Below are 19,959 nucleotides of genomic sequence, written 5' to 3'. Positions count from 1 at the left end.
ATTAATAACAGGTATGATTCAATGCAGAGAGGTCTATTAACACATAGTGAGTGAAGAAGAAACACCCTCCTCCACAATGGGTTTCATTTAATATGAGTGACTCAGTAGTAACGCAACATATTGTTAAAAATGTCAGTCAGTATTCAGCAGTATTATGTCTGTATTATTGTTTCTACTGAGTAAGTGCATTTCAGAAATGGTTTTCTAATTATTTTTAGGAAATTTGGGATGTGAAAAATAGAATTATGAACACCAACAAATGGACATCTTTTATATTTTATTATTTGAAATGAATCATCTGTCATGTACACCACTAGAGTACACTGAAAAAAATTACCTGTGGGATTAACATAAAAAAAATGTACATTGGTTGCACGCAATTAAGTTATGTTTTGTCAACCTTCGTTTTTTATGTTCCAATTGCATACAATTATTTATACATAAAAACCGTGTCCGATAAATAAAACTCAGTTAAGGTTGATCTCACTGTATGTACTGTACATTTTTTTTTCAAAGCAACCAACAAAAACATTTTGAACAATGACCTGTATTTTTCAAAACAGCATACAGCTGTAACAGCAGTCCAGATGATACATGACTCCTCTGAATGCATCTCTTGAAAAACCAAAATGTACCTCACAAACATCTGCTGGATCCTGAATTCAACATTCTAGGGCCTATGACAAATATAACACTGAATTTGAAATCTCTTTCACGCCTCACTAATACTTACACTGTGGAAAACAGGGCATTAGAATATAGTTATCCTTCTTTCAGCCTGCAAACAATCAGATCCTACAGAGAATCCTTCTTATTATATACAATGTGCACTTATTTTTGTAAATTTATTGAACTTCTTTCTTTGAAATAAGAGCAATATTGGGCAGACGATAGTTTACATCCATACAATATCCTCTTGCAAATATTAGAAGAAATACGTGATAACATAAAAATTACAATACCATCTCTTTACATCATCATATACAGCTACTATACTCTATGCACAGTCTTTGATGACCGTGAACTCAACTCACATTGCTATGTGTTTAAATTACATTCTGGTCAGTCATTTCTCAGTACATACAATATGTAGCTAAATGAATTTGTGTTTATGAGCATGGAGACATTTCTCCATTCAGACCATAAAATGAATACCATGACTTACCTGGGTGATCCCAGCTATCCTGCTTACCAGATTGGGCAAAGCCTAGCACTATTCATTTGTATACAAGGGAAACCTGGGGGTTGCACCTGACTCACAAGTTTATCAGGCTAATGCACTTAACTCTGTCCCAGTTCTTAGGCTACTTTAACAGGAAACTCGTCTCCTTGCTCAGGGCTCAGGGTAGTGTAGATGACAGTGGGCTCCAAGACTCTAGGGCAAAGTGGAGGTGGTTCATATGGTGTTTGATTGTCTTTGTTTCTGAATTGCTTGTAGACTCGTGGGTCCTGGACCACATAGGTTGACGAGGAGGAGTAAAAAACCAGGCCCAAGATAATAATGAAGAATGACAACAGATAGAGACCCGAGAACTGAAACACAGAGACAGAGCTATCATGTGACGTTCAATATATGCATACATGCAATATTTTATTTTCAACCTATTCTAAAACTAATGTAAAGATGCACATTTCTTTTAGGATAATGCTGATTAATAACAGTTCATCGGGATTGGTTGTCCTGACTTGTCTTTTATTTAAATCTTATTTAAAGTCTCATAAAAATCTATTATATTTGTCTTTATTTGATAGTGCATGGTAGAAAATGTAGGGAATCAGTATTATCCAAGAAGGCAGTGTCAAAGTGAGATCTCTGCTGCTGGTATTAACACTATATTGCCAAAAGTATTCACTCACCAATCCAAATCACCAAATTCAAGTGTCCCACTTACGGTGCTTTCATGGCCACTGCTTCTACAAACATTTGTGAGAGAATGGGTCACTCTCAGGAACTCGGTGAATTCCAGTGTGGTGCCATGGTAGGATGCTACCTATGCGACAAGTCTAGTTCTGAAATCTCCTTGCTACTAAATATTCCAAAGTCAAGTGTAAGTGGTATTATAACAACTTGGAAGTGACTGGGGAAGACGGTAACTTATTCACAAATTGGTGGTGTCAGCAGATGCTGATGCATATAGTGAGCAGAGGTCACCAAATTCTGCACAGTCAATCACTACAGACCTCCAAACTTCATGTGATCTTCAGATTAGCTCAAGAACAGATTCCTGTGCAGCTGCATCCAGCCTTACACCACCAAACGCAATGCAAAACCTGCATGCAGTCGTGTAAAGCATGCTGGACAACTGGACTTCAGTGCAGGCAGTGAAAGGAAGGCTTGTTCTCTGGAGTGAAGGCATTTTCTCTGGAGTGACGAATCTCGCTTTTCTATCTGGCAATCGGATAGATGAATTTGGGTTGGTGGTTACCAGGAGAAAGATCTGACTGTACTGTGCCAAGGTTTGGTCGAGGGTGGTGGCATTCTCACTCGGTGTTGGTCCAGTGTTGGGAACAGTATCACTTCCTGTTCCTGTTACACAATGGTGTAGCTTATCTGTGTAGCCCATTTAAGTAAAAACTGTTGGAAAATGACTTATTTCCTAGTGTCCCAAAGCTTTATTCAAAGCACACTCTTTGTTGAATAACTGGCTAATTATATTTACAGTATTCATTCACCGTGTCTTTAGGGATTCATTACATTAGCTTAGCTTTTAGCCAACTTACTAGCAGTACAGTGTCTTCAACTGTCCCTCCTGCACCTTAGTCCAAGTAGTCCTACACAGAAACCCCTAGTACACCAACCATTCACATCTAAAATTTTTCCCCACTCTGTGGCACACCCGCCAAGGAACAAACTCTGGTTTGGATCATTCTGTTTTGAGAAACGTGTCGTTACAAACACCATGTCTTCCAAAGGCCAGAGCAGGGACATTCAATGAACCCTGAAATTGCTGGCTAAAGATAAACAGATTTGGTAAAATTCTAATTCACATCGGCAGCAATTAAAACCTAGATACATCAATCGGAGGTCAGTAAAATTAATGTTGAACCAGTGTGTAACTTTACCAAAACAATGTCAGACGTAGATGTAGTTTTCTCTCGTCCCCTCCTCAGTCGAACCAGGAATGACATGTTTAGTCACATATTTTCCTTAAATTGCTGGCTGTCTGAGTGGTGTCCAAAAAATGATGTGAGCTTTATAGATAATTGGGAAACTTTCAGGGGAAAACCTGATCTTAGCATGGAAGACAGCATCCATCCCACTTTGGATGGAGCAGCTCTCATTTCTAGAAATGTATTAAAGCCCCCAAAAGATGACTATCCAGAGCTGGGACCAGGAAGCAGAGTTGCAGTGCTAAAAGCCTCTATGCAGCTTCTCTCCTCCCGTTATCTCCCCAAAAACCCATCCCCTTAGAGACTGTATCTGCTCCCAGTCCAACAAAAAACAAACCAAAACTCAGCAAAAGACAACTTAAACATAAACAAATCACAAAGAAAGACCAATTTAGTATCTATAACTGCACCAACGAGTAAAACTGTTAAATGTGGATCATTAAGCATTAGGTCTGTCTTTCTGAGCCCAGGCTAGAAAACAATTTAATAATTGATCAGCATATTGATGTACCCTGCGTTACAGAAAACTGGTCAAATGAATCAACACCCCTGAGTTATACTAGCTCAGAATCCTCAAAGCACAAGACGAGGAGGACGAGCAGCAGCCGCAATATTCCACTCCTGCTTATTAATCAACCAAAGACCCAGACAGAGTTTTAATTCATTTAAAAGCCTGATGCTTAGCCTTCTTCACCCTAACTGGAAAACTCAAAAAACAGTTTTATTTGTTATCTATTGTCCACCCTAGCCCTTACTGATTTAGTTTTCAGTTCAGATAAAATAATTATATTGTGGGTGATTTTAACAACCATGTAGATGCTGAAAATAACAGCATAAACATTGCATTTAATCTGTTATTAGACTCAATTGGCTTCTCTCAAAATTTAAAAGAACCCACCACCACTTTAATCACACTCTAGATCTTGTTTTAATATATTGCATAGAAACTTTACGTTTAAAAGTGTTTCCAGAAAACCCTTTCTTGTCTGATCATTTCCTAATAACATTTAAATTTAGATTAATGGCTTACACAGCAGTAGGGGAATATCAGAGTAGATGTCTTTTTGAAAGTCTGGTAAGTACGGAAAGAATTCCTCCACCGTTCTCTTCAATGTTATATACCAACACAGAGAGCAGCTAGCTAAATTCTACTCCCACAGTGGTCGATTATCTCGTTAATAATGTTACATCTTTGGTCAGTATGACCCTGGATACTCTGGCTCCTCTGAAAAAGATAACTTAGCTCTGTTGAGCTTTAACATTAACTAGTAATAACTAGTAGAATCTTCCCATTGAATTTTTTTTTTTGTGTTTTCCTTCCTCTGGGGAACTAAAAGTACCCACCAAAAAACACATGACATATCAATGGAAAGCATAGGATGTCCTCTCTTTAGTACATCAGTACTTAGTAAGGTACACTACAGGTCAAAAGGTTCAGAACACCCCAATTTTTCCAGTTATTTCTTACAATTCAAGTCGTTCAAGTCTAATGAATGGGTAAGTGGTGAACTGCCAGAGGTTAAAAAAGGTAAGGTTACCAAAAACTGAAAGATAATGTTTATTTCAGAATTATACAAAAATGCCTTTTTCAGGGAACACAAAATGGGTTAACAATTTAAAGCTGTTCTGCAGCAATAGAGGCTCATCAAGCCTTGAAAGCTGTTCATACTAATTCCTACAGCTGTTCCAACCTTTCACTCTGAACACTCTGACAGGAAGAGGTCTGACAGACCCAAAGCCACAACTGATAAACCACAACAGAAAAAAGAACAAGATGGTAAGCTTGAAAACATGGAATGGCCAGCACAGTCTCCAGACTTAAACCCCATCAAGGTGGACAAAAGAGTGAAAGCAAAGTAACCTACAAGTGCCACACATTTATGGGAACTTGTGCAACAGTCTTCCTTAGATAGTTAGATAGTTAGTTTTTGTTAATTTATGTTGTAATTCATGTTAGGTCAGTCTGTCTTGTCTCTGCTAGCCAGCTAACTAGGCCTCTTAGTTAGCTAGTTTAGTGTTTTCTGTTTATTTATGTTGTAAATTTATGTTGCATGTAGCAGCTTGGTCCTGGAGGAACGTTGTTTCGATTCACTGTGTACTAACTGTATATGGTTGAAGTGACAATAAAGCCAACTTGACTTGAAAACTTGAAAAAAAAACAAAAAAAAAACCAGATATGGGAAGAACTTTCTGACAAATATTTGATTGTATTGTAGAAAGAATGCCACAGGTGTGTTCAGCTGTTATATCTGCAAGGGTGGCTACTTTGACGAGTCAACAGTTTAGAATACTTATTTGTACTGTGCTTTCCTTTCAGAGTTCAATCAGACATTAAACTGGATAATTTTCAATAACAAACTGGACAAATTGACTGGCAGTGTAGCTCAAATAAGTCAAAAGATTTTGACCAAAATCAGACCTCATGTTATCTTAAATACCTTAGGTACCTCATAGTACCATATCACCCCAACAGCCCCAATCACTCTCACACTGGAAACTTACTTGTTGTTCCTAGGGTATTTAAACATAGAATGGGAGGCAGAGCCTTCTTTCAGGCCCCTCTTCTATGAAACTACCTCCCAGCTTGGATTTGGAAGACAGACACTATCTCTAACTTAAGATTAGGCTAAAGACTTTCCTTTTTGACAAAGCTTATAGTTAGGGCTGGACCAGGTATCCCTGAATCCTCCCTTAGTGATTGCGCCATAGGCCCAGTATTTCTCCTTCTCTCAACCCTTGTCACTCACTATGTGTTTATACACCACTCTGCATTTAATTAAGCATTATTATTCATCTCTTTCTCCCTTCCACAGCATTTTTTTGTCCCGTCTTTCTCACCTCTATAAGTTGCAGCAGATGACCTTCCTAAGCTTGCTTCTGGTGGAAGTTTCTTTCTGGAGGTTAAAAGCTTTTCTTTCCACTGCCACCAAAGTGCTTGCTCATAGGAGGTCATCTGATTGTTGGGATTTTCTCTACATTATTGTAGGGTCTTTACTTTAAAATATTAAGCACCTCGAGGCAACTGCTGTTGTGTTTTGGTGCTATATAAATAAGATTGAATTGAATTGAAATATGGTGTGGGGGTGTTTTTCAGGAAGTGAGCTTAGCCCCTTAGTTCCCAGGAACTCTTAATAGTTCAGCATACCAAGACATTTTAGACAATTTCATGCTCCACACTTTGTGTATTTGCGATCATTCTCTTGCTTATACATCCACCTTCATTTTATCATCATCATCCTGGTAGATGGCAGCAGCTTTTTATCATGATCGTCTCAATACATGTTTTCTTCAATTACATGAAGCATACCAGTGCTCTATGCTGAAAAACAGCCCCACATCATGAGGTTCCCACCTCCAAACTTCGGTGTTGGGATGGCGTTTTTGAGGTCATATACAATGTCTTGACTTCTTTTCATGTGTGGATTGTATGGGTTGTTACCGACATCTAGTGATATTTCATGTCAATAGCACCATTAAAAATATATTTACTAAGAACATAGATGAAGCGTTCAATACTTATTTTACCCCCTATACTGTGCTAAAACAATCATCTGACAAATAAACTCTCTAAAGGCAGTATTTAAGCATTTCAGCTCCCAGTTTTGGGATTACCTGTTTTCCCTTCTAGTGGACATGGTTAATGGCAACTAAGCTATTGATAGTTTCTTATATGCTACAACTAAGCTACAACGTAAATAAATGTGGCATAAAGACCGTCAGTTACGAGACTTCCGATAAAAATTTACTATAAAATTTTTTTTTTTTTTTTCTAAGGTTGTAAGAAAACAGTTTCCAGAAAATCTGCTCAGTTTAAACTCTTAGGTGGCATTTTAAAATATGCTTTGACAAATTTTTACAACACATCTCAAGTTCTCAGCTTTGAAGATACATTTCTCATTATAGCATCACCGAATACAGTAAAGATAAACTCCGTTTTCCTTGTATTACTTCTGGAGCCTGTGTGAATGTCCTGCTGCCCATGTCACCAAACCCACTCACCCTCCACCATCAGACCTGTGCCACCTGCCTGCCAGCATAGCTCTTGCCTTTTTGTGTTCACCTCATCCATTCTTAACTTTATATCACTTTTTATGAGCAAAAAAATATTTCTAAGTGCCACAAGTATCATTAGCATTTTCATAAGTCACAACAGTGTACATCATTTATACCACAATGCAGTTCAGTTATTTTAGTTTTAATCAACTAAATCAATTAGTCTAGTCAAACTAAATAGTGCTTTACTCTTATATATATATCTTTTAAACTGCACATCATCACATAAATGATTCCTGGCAGTTGATTACCTTGTAGTGAAAGAGAAAGAGGCCACAGAAGAGACTGTAAAGGTCAGCTGTGAGCAGAGACAGATTGACTGAGGTGGCACTAGTCCTCTTCATCACAACAGGCATGAAGCTGTAAAGGCCAAACATGAAGGCACTGAAACCAACATAAAGAAGACCTGTGAACACACAAAGAGGTATCGTTTTTAATAGGATTTACTTTTATTTCATTATAAAGTGCTCAAATACAGTAGAGAAACTCTATATAAGAACCAGTCTATGTACCATTTACCATAAAAGTGGTTATTGTGATCTTATGGATCATGCTATGAGTTATTGCTAACTCTTCATTCCCAACCTACACTGTAGAGATGCAGAAAAACACATTTGTGTACCAACATTTTTTACATACTGAGGCATAGTCACAAGCCCTTTTCTCCAGACAAACCAAGGCAAAAAACTTTTATGGGATTTCCTAACACATTTTGTGTCTTTTTGTAAGTGAACAGGGTACTTCTCCAATATTTTTCATTTTAGTTCAGTTGTATTTATATTGAACCAAATCACAACAACAGGTGCCTCAATGTGATCTATATTTAAATTCTAGCCTGATTCTACTAGAGGTTTCTTTCTATTACAAGGGAGTTTTTTCTTCACAGAGTCTCTAAGTGCTTGCTCATAGGGGGTTGTCTGATTCCAATACTATGTGGTCTTTATCTTAAAATGAAGTGCCTTAAGGGACTTTTGTAAATAGTCTCTATACACATATACAGTTGAATTGAACTAACTTGAATGTGATTCCTGCCACTTTGACCAAGATCCATGTGAGCAGATCTGAGAATGAGAGGTTTCAGGGTGTTTTGCCTCCTCTTTTATGGCTGATGTACCTACCATCAAAATGCCATCTTGTGTGACTGGCAGCAGCCACTAGAGAGGGCTACCTTATAATGCAAGCATGTAGCTTGAAAATTTCTTCTCAGAAGCCCATCCCTTGATAAAGCACACTGGTTCCATCTCTGACTCTGTCACTTACAGAAGGGAGCTGAAGAGCGTGCAAATCTTTGAAGTCTTATTTGTGAGAAAGCTTGAGAAAGTCTGATAAAGTTTGAGAAACAAATGCTTTGACTTTTTATCCTTGAGTGATGGTTTCCCATGTTTTCCTAAGTGATGAGCTTCATTACATACTTCAATACGAGGACCCATGTGCTTGGAAGTGTGAGTAAATGCATTAACTGCATTTTCATTGACCTCTAGGTCAATACAGAGATGCTGTAGGTCAGCATCTCTGCAAAAAGCCACATCATCTGCAAAAAGCAGAGATGAGATCCTGAGAAAGTGAAAGCCTTCCACCACTTGGCTACGCCTAGAAATTCTGTCCATAAAAATAGTGAACAGAATCGGTGACAAAGGGCAGCCCTGGCGGAGCCCATCACCCACCAGGAACAAGTCCGACTTATTGCTGGCTATGCGGACCAAGCTCTTCGAAAGCGGTCGTATAAGGACTGAATGGCCCGTAGCAATGGGCCAGACACCCCATACTCCCGGAGCACTCCCCGCAGGACATCCCGAGGTACATGGTCGAATGCCTTCTCCAAGTCCACAAAACACATGTAGACTGGTTGGGCAAACTCCCATGCACCCTCGAGTATCCCCAAGAGGATAAAGAGCTGGTCCAGTGTTCCATGACCAGGACTTAAACTGCATTGTTCCACCTGTACACACACACACACACACAGAGTTGTGTGTGTGTGTGTGTGTGTGTGTGTGTGTGTGTGTGTGTGTGTGTGTGTGTGTGTGTGTGTGTGTGTGTGTGTGTGTGTGTGTGTGTGTTCAGAGTCACCTATCTGCCAGTTCCAGGATACTCTTAGAAGCTCTTTGTGTTCCATGATAGCCCTGCAACAAAGCATACACAGAGATTTAATAGCACTGGCTTATTTTTACAGAACCAGAGTTCCTTTAGGGTCTTGGTGCACAGTGGACAAAGAATGTTTATTCTAGTTTAGTATGGCCAAAACCACTTTCAGTGGTCCCAAAAAAGTTGATTCTGTTCATCTGGACGTAACATAACAATTTGCATATTAATGATCAAGAAACTGACCTCATGGCCCATTGTTTGCCAGTGGTGCTAGTTTCAGTCATTATACAAATGTACTCATTATACAGTTGGAGAAACCTGCAGTCAGCAGAGACTGAAGAAGTCACTTGGATGAGTGACAAAACGTTTCTCCCACTGAAAACACTATGTTCAAATGAACAGAATGAACCTTTTGGGATTTCCTTACCTGGATGATTGAGCATGCATCAAGACACTTTCAGTGGTGTTTCGCTTTTTGTGTAAAGGTTCAAATTGCAGATAAATGGGGTGGTTGTAGCTCAGGAGGGAGAGCAGGTAATCTGCATACCAACTGGAAGGTTTGGTGGTTTGATTCCTGGCTGCTCTATTGTGCATGCCATATATACTTGGGAAGATGCTAACCCCAAGTTGCTCTCTCCAATGCATATACTGGAGTATGAATGTTAGATAGAAAGCACTTACTTAGAAAACACATTAAAAAAGTGCTTGTGTGAATGGGTGAATAAGTTAAGTTGTATAAACTGGCTTGAGTGCTCAGGTGGAGTAAAAGAAGTTCTATATAAGAACTAGTCCATGTGCCTCAAAGTTTTAGATTTCATTTCCTGGTGAAAATTTGTCTAAAATACCTGAGCCTACCTATAAGTTACATTCAGAAAGTGTTGTTCTTACATCCTCTCACCATTTGTACCTGTAATGTACCTGTGTTATCATTATGCATTAATACTTAATTTTTTAAAGGTAAAATGTATTCTCTTAAAGGCTAATAACAAATGCTGTAAAATACACATAGTTCAGTTAAAAGTACAATATGTCTAAAATTTGATTAAATTTAAATTTAAATTTAGAAATTAAAGAAAACTACATCAAAACTGTGCTAAATATACCTAGCTTGTTACTTATTAAATTTTGACCACTTGCATTTATGAAGCATGTTTCTCCTCCACACAAACTCACAGCTGAATGCCGCTGAAGAAGGATCCAAATAGTCCCAACATGCCCAGGAATTCAACACGACTCAAGTTCTTTACAATAAACTCTTCGCATACATTGGATATTCCGTACAGCATAGCTCCTCCCAGAACTAGCAGATTCCCAAACAGCTTCTGCTCTCCTGGAAAGATTCAGGAAGAAAGAGAGGAGGAATCAACACTCACAAATGACCAAGAGACCCCAACAAACTCACAGCACCCACACATGCATGCACCCTTAGTGGGCCACAATAATGCATTCTTTATCATATCAAATTACCAGTGGATCTGTGCCTTGATGAGCTGCTTGCAATCAAATGTAAATTTGTTGAGTGTCATCTTTTAAGTATTTATGTGTACTTGACAGTGTGTACTTGGTACTTGCCAAAGCCTTGCTGTCCACCAAGAAGAATGTCAGCTCCTACAATGCAGCCAATGCCAAGCAAACATAGACCTGTCCCGACAAAATGGACAGTCTTGTATCTCACTAGGAGAAAGAACCAGGACAGCAGCAATACCACTGGGATGACAAAACAGTCTAAGAGCTGAGAGAAAGAATCGTGCACAGAGAAAAAAATAAACAGGTTGATGATTTCTTTTTCGTTCACACCGGAAGTGTTGTTTCATTCTAATCAGACTTATCTTTTTGTTACTGTTGACTAGTGGCTCCATTACTGTGTATTCTAAACAATGCAATAAGTGATTTCAGTAGAGTTCCTAGTGGTCTGTCAATGCAGATTAGATCCGCATCACTGTCAGAGGATACCAATTTAATGTTTAAGAGACCCAAAGATTAATAATCAAATAGAATAGAACAGAATAGCCCTTTATTGTCATTGTAGATGTACAATGAAATTGTGGGTGACCCACACAAACTGCAGGAATATAATATAAATAGTAAGACTGCAGGAATAATTATTCATCCATCCATCTTCTTCCGCTTATCCGGATCTGGGTCGTGGGAGCAGCAGCCTAAGCAGAGAAGTGTCCATTTGAGCAGGTGGGTGTAGCTGGTGTGGATCCCTGCCTCCTGTAACCACCTTGGGGCGGGCCTACCATTCTCTCAACTGGACAGCGCACCTAGAGTTAGATCTGGACAATCAATGGAGGCTATTTATGGCCAACTTCACTGTCACCTCACCGCCAGTTCGGCAACCCACCTAAGCTGGTAACAGGCTCAAAGGCCGTTAAAGTTTCCATTTATGACACCCCATACTCCTGAAGCACCTCCCACAGGACACTACCAGGGACATAGTCTAATGCCTTCCACAAGTCCACAAAGCAGCTTGTCCAGTGTTCCACGACCAGGATGAAAGCCGCATTGTTCCTCCTGTATCCAACTACGGACTCTCCTTCACATCTCCTTCACATCACCCATCATTGAATCATACTTTTATTATCTCTGGCTCTCTTCCGCAGCATATGATTTTTCTTGTCTTCTTTCCCTCTCCAGAACCAGTCTCGGCAGATGGCCGCCCCTCCCTGAGCCTGGTTCTGCTGGAGGTGTCTTCCTGTTAAAAGGGAGTTTTTCCCTCTCACTGTCGCCAAAGTGCTTGCTCATAGGAGGTCATATGATTGTTGGGTTTTTCCCTGTATGCATTATTGTAGGATCTACCTTACAATATAAAGCACCTTGAAGCAACTGTTGTTGTGATTTGGTGCTGTATAAATAAAATTGAATTCAACTGAAGTCGGCAGTGCTCCACTCGCACTATACACAGTGCAGGTAGAGCACCACTTTCCCCTCCTGAGTCGCGTAAACATATCGCAATATATATCGTGTATCATGAGAGGGCCAAAAAATATCTTGATATTAGATTTTCCTCTCATCACCCAGCCCTACTTTATTCTATACACTTTAAGCACTTTACATACCTTGCACCCTGTGCTAATTTAAATTCACTTATTACATTTCAAAGACATGCATGTCTTTGAAATTCAAAGACATGCATTTCTTTGAAATGTGGGAGGAAGCCAGAGTAACTAAATTCTGAACTGCAAATCCCACATATCCAACCAAGGACCTGCTTGCTCTGATGCAGCAACACCTAGCATGGCACCACCATGCCACACTGGCGAAGCAGAAGTCAAGGTATCCTGATTCTTCACTGATTTTCCATAATGGAACTCAAGGGCTTTTTTATTTAAAAAAAAAAAACAAAAAACCTCAAACAAGCTTTGTACCATAAACATCAACATTATTTTGTCAGACTTCACAAAAACTCTATGGGTACTATGAGGACAGCTGGCTTTGATGTAATGTCTGCAAACACGCACAGAAGCACTCACACATACCAACCTGTACACTGGACAGTGTAGTGTACTGGTAAGCCCTAAGGACCAAATAGTTGGCCTCAATGTCTATGACACCCAGAATCATGTATTTCCACCAGCGCTGCATTAGAATGGCCAGCAAGTTCCCTTCCCCTGGTGAGAAACATAGAAAGGGACAAAAGGAAAGAATCTCACAACAGTATTCCAAACATAGGGACAAGAATTCACTCCATTACAGCACATGTGCACACACACACTCACACACAAAATCGTGTTTTCATATCTTAGTGGGGACATCTAATGCTTTCCCTAGCATCTTACCCTAACCATCACAAATGAAGGATAACCCTAACTGCTTAGCCTAAACCTAACCATAAACGTATTGTAACCCTGATACTAAAACCACATTTTGAGTGTCAAAAAGACTTCAAACTCTTGGGGACAGGCATTTTGTCCCCATAAGGGCTACTGGTCCCCACAAGTTTAGTAATATTCAAATTTTTGGTCCCCACAAATATATGTAAACATTGTGTACACACACACACACACACAAAGTTACAAATGTCCTATTTAGTCAGTCAGCCAAAAATATTATTTTCTGTTTATATTTCGTGAAAATTGTGCAAGTAGTTTATACCATAAGATCAAATATGAAAGTCATTTCCACAACTTTGTCATTATCAAATAAAGTTAGGATCTTGCAACACAGAAGTTTGCAACAAGTGACAGTGAGTCTTTCACATCAATGTGAAAGATCAACAGGACCCTAAGAGTCTTCATCAGGGACTCAATGGGGACGTGGCAGACAACACTAGAGGCCAACTTCAAAGTCATAGCACAAGTCGCCATCAAGTGCAGGATGTACCAAGAAGATGCTCTGTCCCCACTGCTGTTCTGCATAGGCCTGAACCCCCTCAGTGAGTTCATTAACAACACTGGCTATGGATACCGACTATGGAATGGAGCAGTTGTCAGTCACCTCCTCTACATGGATGACATTAAGCTGTATGCCAAGAGTGAACAAGACATCGATTCACTGATCCACACCACCAGGATATACAGCAATGACATCGGAATGTAGTTCAGACTGGAGAAGTGTAGTCAGATGATAACAAAAAGAGGGGAAGGTAGTCAGAAGCTCTGAGCACAAGATCCATAGAGGCTGGGGTCTATCACACCAGGCAAGACCCGAGGCGCAGACTGTGTAAAGATGTCCCCGAGACAATCCAGCACATAACAGCAGGGTGCAAGATGCTAGCAGACAGGGCATACATGGAACACCATAACCAAGTGGCCGGCATAGTATACAGAAACATCTGTGCCGAATATGGCCTGGAAGTTCCGAGGTCAAAATGGCAAACTCCCCCAAGGGTGGTGGAGAATGACCGAGGGGCTTCCAGATACAGACGGACAAAATGGTGGTGGCTAACCAACCCGACATAGTGTTGGACAAGCAGAAGAAGACGGCCTTAGTGATAGATGTAGCAATACAGAAGGAAGGCATGAAGGAACATGAGAAGCTTGAGAAGTAACAAGGGCTCAGCGAAGAGCTCAAGAAGATGTGGAGGGTGAAGGTAACAGTGATCCCAGTGGTAATCGAAGCGCTCGGTGAAGTGACTCCCAAGCTAAATGAGTGGCTCTCATCAAAATAACTAATGTCCACTCTTATTGGAGTGGACTCTGACCACTAACCTCTAACTCAGCATCCTCATCCTCCTGGACCTTTCTCTAGCCTTCAACACCGGTTTCTCATCTAACTAACCGGTGCTTTACTCTCTTGCTTTCAGTCCTATCTCTCCAACACACAATAGTTTGTGAACAGTAAATGGACATAAAGCACTTTTCTACTCCATATACAGTTGGAGAAACCTGCAGTCAGCAAATATGAAAGTGCATATTTGCTGACTGCACAGACAGTTAGTTAGAAAGCACTTTATACAAGTGCTTTCTAACTAACATTGGCACACATTCATACTCCAGTGGATGCATCGGAGTGCAACTTGGGGTTAGTATCTTGCCCAAGGATATTTAGGATTCAGACTGGAGGGTTTGAACAACCAATTAGCAGATGACCTGCTCTACCGCCTGAGCTACAGCCACCCAGTCTGTTACACGTCTACTCCAGTTAACCAAGATGTGCCTCAAGGTTCTGTGCTTGGATCCCTGCTCTTCATTTTGGTATTTATTTGCGAATCTAGTTTCATTTCAGCTTATCTGGTTAAATTCTGTCATGCCTAGGTTACAGTGTAAGTTCATGGCTTATCACGTTCCCCTTATGTCCCACCCCTGTGTTTAAGTCTCCCATATTGGTTAGTGTGTCTGTCTGTCATGTCTCATGTCTGCGTGGTTCATGTTGTCAAGCTGATGTCACGTCTGCGTCCTATTTATAGTTCCTGTTGTATTTTGAAGGGGTCTTGTGTTCCATGGTGTCATTAGGTTCATTCTAGTCAGCTGTTTCCTCATGTGTCTCCACTTCCATTGATCTCCTCGTTTGTGTATTTAAGCCCTCTGTCTTCTTGACTTCAGTGTCTTGTGTCTGTGCTACCCACATCATCTCACAGTTTTCATAGTTATCTTGTTAAAAATCATAGTGAGAATCATAGTTTAAAGTCATAGTTAAAATTTGCCCAGTGTAAATTTCGGTTTTCTCTCATTTTGCCTTGTCTTATGTTTGTGAGTTTCAGCCCCAAAATAAAGGCTTGCTTTTTGTTCAAGTTTAGTTTTGGTTCCTCATCTGTGTCTCCACCTGGGTCCTCCTCACACACTCCACACAGTCTGTCTCCGCAGGCTGTGACAATATTAACATAAAAACAAAACATAAAACAGGCCTGATGGTACTCAAACTGAACATGAATTAAAAGTCAACACAAAAAAGACTGTATAGACCCTGGTATTCATTGACATAGACAGTTGCCTCATCTTCATTATTATCATTCTTATTATAATTAGATAGCTAGATAGAATATTGATATTGATTTATGCACTCACACATCTTAGCTTGTGGCTTTACCTTGCTTGACTGCCAACGTGGTAGTGTACACCAGAAACAGCAGGATGTAGTTGAGGAAGCTCTGAAACACTGGAGTGTTAGCGTGAAAGTCATTCGCCAGGTATTTGCTTGTCAGACCTAAAGCGCAAATTAACAAGGACAGGACCTGACCCAGGGCCAAGGTCACCAGCAGGTCCCTGTGGAGGACAGCACACACGGACAAAAAGTCAGTTTTATGACTGAGCATGAATGGCAAGGATTATTATAATCATAAGGCAATAATATACTCTAACGTTCTCTGCTTGTTACATCATTCTCTGTCATAAGAGATGACTTATAAAATTAAATACCTGAAATCATACTTACTAATGCAATAACCGTTTTTGGCCACCAGGAGTACTTGAATGTACCAAGAAGCACACAGTGACCCACAATATTTTGTCAAAAGTATACGCTTGTCCGCCTTCACAAGTATGTGAACTTTTTTTAAAAAGAAAACCTGTCCTGCAGTCAGTATTGTGATCTGAGTGCACGGTGGTGCCGAACACATTTTGCCTTTGCAACAACAGCTATACAGAATCTCTATAGGCTCCTCTTGTTCATGTGAATCTTTTATCTGTTTGTTTGTTTGTTTGTTTTTGTTTTATTTCAGACATTACATTATATGTGGAATAGTACAATGATGTCTAAGGCAAGACAGGCAAGACACCAAAACAATAAAAAAAAAATACAACAGGTGGGGAGGTAGAAACAAATAGACAAAAACAGACAAAATAGTTTGTTTGAAACAAACAAGAATTCCTTTCACTGGAGCTTGTAAAAACAACCCCAGACCATAATACCCAGTTTACACCAACCACTGCATCCAATGCTTTATATTGTACTTAGTGATGTAATGCTTAAATGTAGCTGCTCGGCCATGGAAACCAAAAATGATCATCACTTGATATCTTACTGTTTGTGTCTGATAAGGTTGTCCACTGTTGGAATGACAGAGAATGAATCAAAACAGTACAAGGAAGGCAGCTAAAAATTAGAAGTAGAATAGAATAGAATTAGAATTGAACTTACCATAAAGCTATGTAAAACTGAAATGGTCCTCCTCCACCAAGACAGAAATAACTATTTGTGCAATAATTACCAAGAGGATGTTGATTAAACTTGGTGGAGATGTGGGACATGAGAAAAGGAAGAACCTATTGAACCCATTCGATTACTTTCCGCATCTTGCAAAAGAAGGATCAACTTAAGCCTTTCTGTAGGTTACTACAAGTGACTCTTTCACTTTGTCACGTTGTTTTCACAGCTGAAACGTTGATGTGTTGCACATATAAATTCGAGCTAGTTTAAGCTAATAGACGACACCAATATAGGAGAAATATGCTTTCTCTTTCTAGTCCCTGTCAGTACTCTCGCTGCAGCATTTTGGATTAACTGAAGGCTTTCCAGGGAGTTTTTTAGGACATTCTAATAATAACGAATTACAGTAATCATGCCTAAAAATAATAAATCCATCTACTAGTTTTTCAGCGTCACTGTGAACAGGGATATTTATAATTTTGGAGATGTTTCGAAAATGGAAGCGAGCAGTCCTACATATTGGTATTGGTAGGCATGTAGTAGGCAAATACAAAGGGAGTTTGAAGGATGCAGTGAGTGAGGCCAATGAGTAGAGGTGACGGAGGCTTTAGCAGACACGGGGACTGGACAGCAGCAATTTAGCGGAAAGATAAACGCAGCACGGCAGCAGACACCGACCCAACACAACTTGTCTAGCCCTGGACACCAACATAAAACGAAATGTATTATAAATGTATTAACGCTCCTTCTCGAATGCTTTACCCTCCACACACACAGCTCTTTGCACGATGCTACGATGACATCTGTTGCTCAGTATGCAGCAGAATCTGACGGGTGTGATGGAGAGCCTGTGTTTGGAGCGCAGAGTGAATGTAAATTGTTCAGCGCCATCACGATCATCTTACCTCGTCAAGACCTTTCTGATCCGCTGGTAAAGGCTTGCGGTGCCCGTATCTCTGGGAACACCCTGTACTGTCGACACAAAAGAAATCATTCTTTTACCGAGCGTGCGGATATCAGCGCATTGTGCTCGGAGGAGTACCGGAGGAGAAGGAGGGGCGTCGGCAGAGAAGCTGCGGAGCTACTGGTCTCCGTCCCGCGGGCAGCAGTGCACAGGTTGCAATGCACTTCGCAGGTGATACAAAAGCAACGACGCTGTTTCTACTTCTGAATTTAGAAGTAGAAAATTAGAGATCATCCAGGAGCTGACCTCTAACTGCATAAATCTTTTAAGATTTATTAAAAAGTTATTGGTGTGTGTCATCCGTCTTTGTGGACAGACAGAGCTCGTTATCTGCATAGTAATGAAAATATGCCTTCTAATAAGGGAAGCGTGTATAATGTAAACTGAATTGGTCCTGACATGGGACCCTGTGGAATTCCATAATGTGTGAAGAGGACTCTCCATCTCCGTGATCATATTAGATCTATTAAATGATTCAAACAAGTATAGCCCGGTACCTTTTAATGCCTACAGCTGGCGCTAATCGCTGTAATAAAATGTGATCAACTTTCGATCACTGCACAGAGGTCTAGCATGACAGGCAGAGATGAGTCCACAAGATCATTTGTAACCTTCACTAAAGCTGTTTCTATATTGAATGTAACCCTAGAGAGTTACTAAGGGTTTCAGTGTATTATGAGCAGAGATGGGACAGTAATGCATAATCTGATTACTTTTTTAAAGTAATGGGATTACTTTCTTGGAGACGTAACAGTAACGAATTACTTACTTATTGTAACAACCCTTTTGGGTTATAGCACCACTAGGGGGGGTTGCCCTACTATTGTAGTAGCTATGGGAGTCTCCTAGGGGGTGTGTGAGTTGTTAGCGGCAGCCATTACATGCTGCTCGTGTTCTGTTCTCAGGATAGACCTCACCGTTGTAACGGCCTGGCACCGGCGACTACCGATCCCCGCACATGTATGTACGGACAGTGTAGAGCCGTGGAGACCTGGCTTGTATGGTCTTATGTTGCTGACAAGGAATAAAGGTCTGTTGTTTAATTTAACTGACTGGCTCCGTGTTATCCGGCTAACCTCCACACCACATGCCCGCTGGACCGGCTAGCCGCTCCTTCCTCGCCAGACTGCTGTTACATTATGAGTGAGGTTAGAATATTGCATTCATTATCAAGTTTTACTAAGTAAAATTACTGTGATGAGAAATAATAAAATAGCAGGTGTGATCTCCAGATGGTATGTGAAGCATTCATTGATAACATAGGCCAAGTCTAGGGTTGCCAACTCCCTGAAAAATAAACAAGGGACACCTCGTGGCCAGGGCCGGGCGACCCAGTTGTCTTCACCCTTCCCAGTGTGGTGAATTTTCTAGCTCTTTTTTTGTGTGTGAAATTATTTTTTTAACCATTTGACTTGAATTTGATTTAAGTAGATGTGTATTCTTTGTGATATGAACACATGTGAAACAAATGATCATTTAGCCATTTATTTTTAGCTCAAAATGACAACATTAACACAGTAAAACAGGTCTCTTTCTTAAACAGAAGCCTGTCATGCTTAACTTTTGAGAATATAAGTAAATCTTTCTTTAAAAGAACTCTGTCCTGCTTAACTTAAAATAATAGAAAACAATAGAAAGAAAAATATTCTTGTAACAGTGCACATTTAGTGCATTTAGTACAATTGGCTTCAGCTGAGGTATTATTTCAGCTTTTCTAATGCTAATCAGCTGCTCCTGTTTGTAAACCCGCTTGTTCCCATGATTACGCATCATAACTCATCATCATTATTCATCTATGTATTACTTTTATGTATTAGTCATCTATTTGTTGTAATCATCTATCCTTGCAGTTGTTTATTACACAAAATAAGTTATATTATCACACTTCTGGCCACATAGCGCTGATATTCATTGCACATGCCCATATTAACTTTTTCCAGCCAGGTGTTTTCCTTTTCCCATTCTTCCCTTTCTCTGAGGGGGAACAAACATTGCTGCTCTAACGCTGGGCTCACACTGTGCGGTTTTAGGCCCATTTTGAGCCGATTTTTGAGTGATCGGACCGATTTTGGCCTTCATCGTGCGTCGTGTAGTATACGTGGGGTAACGAGAAGTGATTAACACCTCACGACCAGCTCCCGATCATCAATCGCTCGTGAGGGTGTCACCACAGGGGCTCACTGCTCACGCGCAAACACGTAAACGTTGGTGTAAAAGAC

General features: G+C 40.2%; 1 protein-coding gene across 1 annotated transcript; it reads right to left on the bottom strand.

Annotated features, from left to right (window-relative positions):
- Positions 1-264: 264 nt before the first annotated feature.
- slc35f1 (solute carrier family 35 member F1) lies at positions 265-17,959 on the bottom strand. Its single transcript, XM_085247226.1, has 8 exons — positions 17,682-17,959; positions 15,718-15,893; positions 12,733-12,860; positions 10,819-10,978; positions 10,420-10,576; positions 9,232-9,284; positions 7,416-7,570; positions 265-1,533 (listed from the first exon to the last, which is right to left on the bottom strand). The coding sequence occupies exons 1-8, from the start codon at positions 17,768-17,770 to the stop codon at positions 1,300-1,302; spliced, it is 1,152 nt and encodes a 383-aa protein (XP_085103352.1). The 5' UTR covers positions 17,771-17,959; the 3' UTR covers positions 265-1,299.
- Between the last annotated feature and the right edge of the window lie 2,000 nt (positions 17,960-19,959).

The sequence above is a fragment of the Mchenga conophoros genome, linkage group LG15, assembly GCF_057382185.1.
Source record: "Mchenga conophoros isolate Kocher_MC1m ecotype Shallow Benthic linkage group LG15, M_conophoros_male_GT1.1, whole genome shotgun sequence".
NCBI classification, from domain to species: Eukaryota; Metazoa; Chordata; class Actinopteri; order Cichliformes; family Cichlidae; genus Mchenga; species Mchenga conophoros.
Note: the sequence above shows the minus strand (reverse complement) of the source record. Positions and strands in the feature narration are given on the sequence as shown.

Coding starts and splice junctions, on each gene's coding strand:
- slc35f1 (XM_085247226.1), bottom strand. CDS start 17,770: ATGATTTCTTTTGTGTCGACAGTACAGGGTGTTCCCAGAGATACGGGC. Junction 10,979..12,732: donor CTACACTGTCCAGTGTACAG/GTTGGTATGTGT, acceptor TCTTTCTCTCAG/CTCTTAGACTGTTTTGTCAT. Junction 1,534..7,415: donor TCTTTCTCTTTCACTACAAG/GTAATCAACTGC, acceptor TCTGTGTTTCAG/TTCTCGGGTCTCTATCTGTT.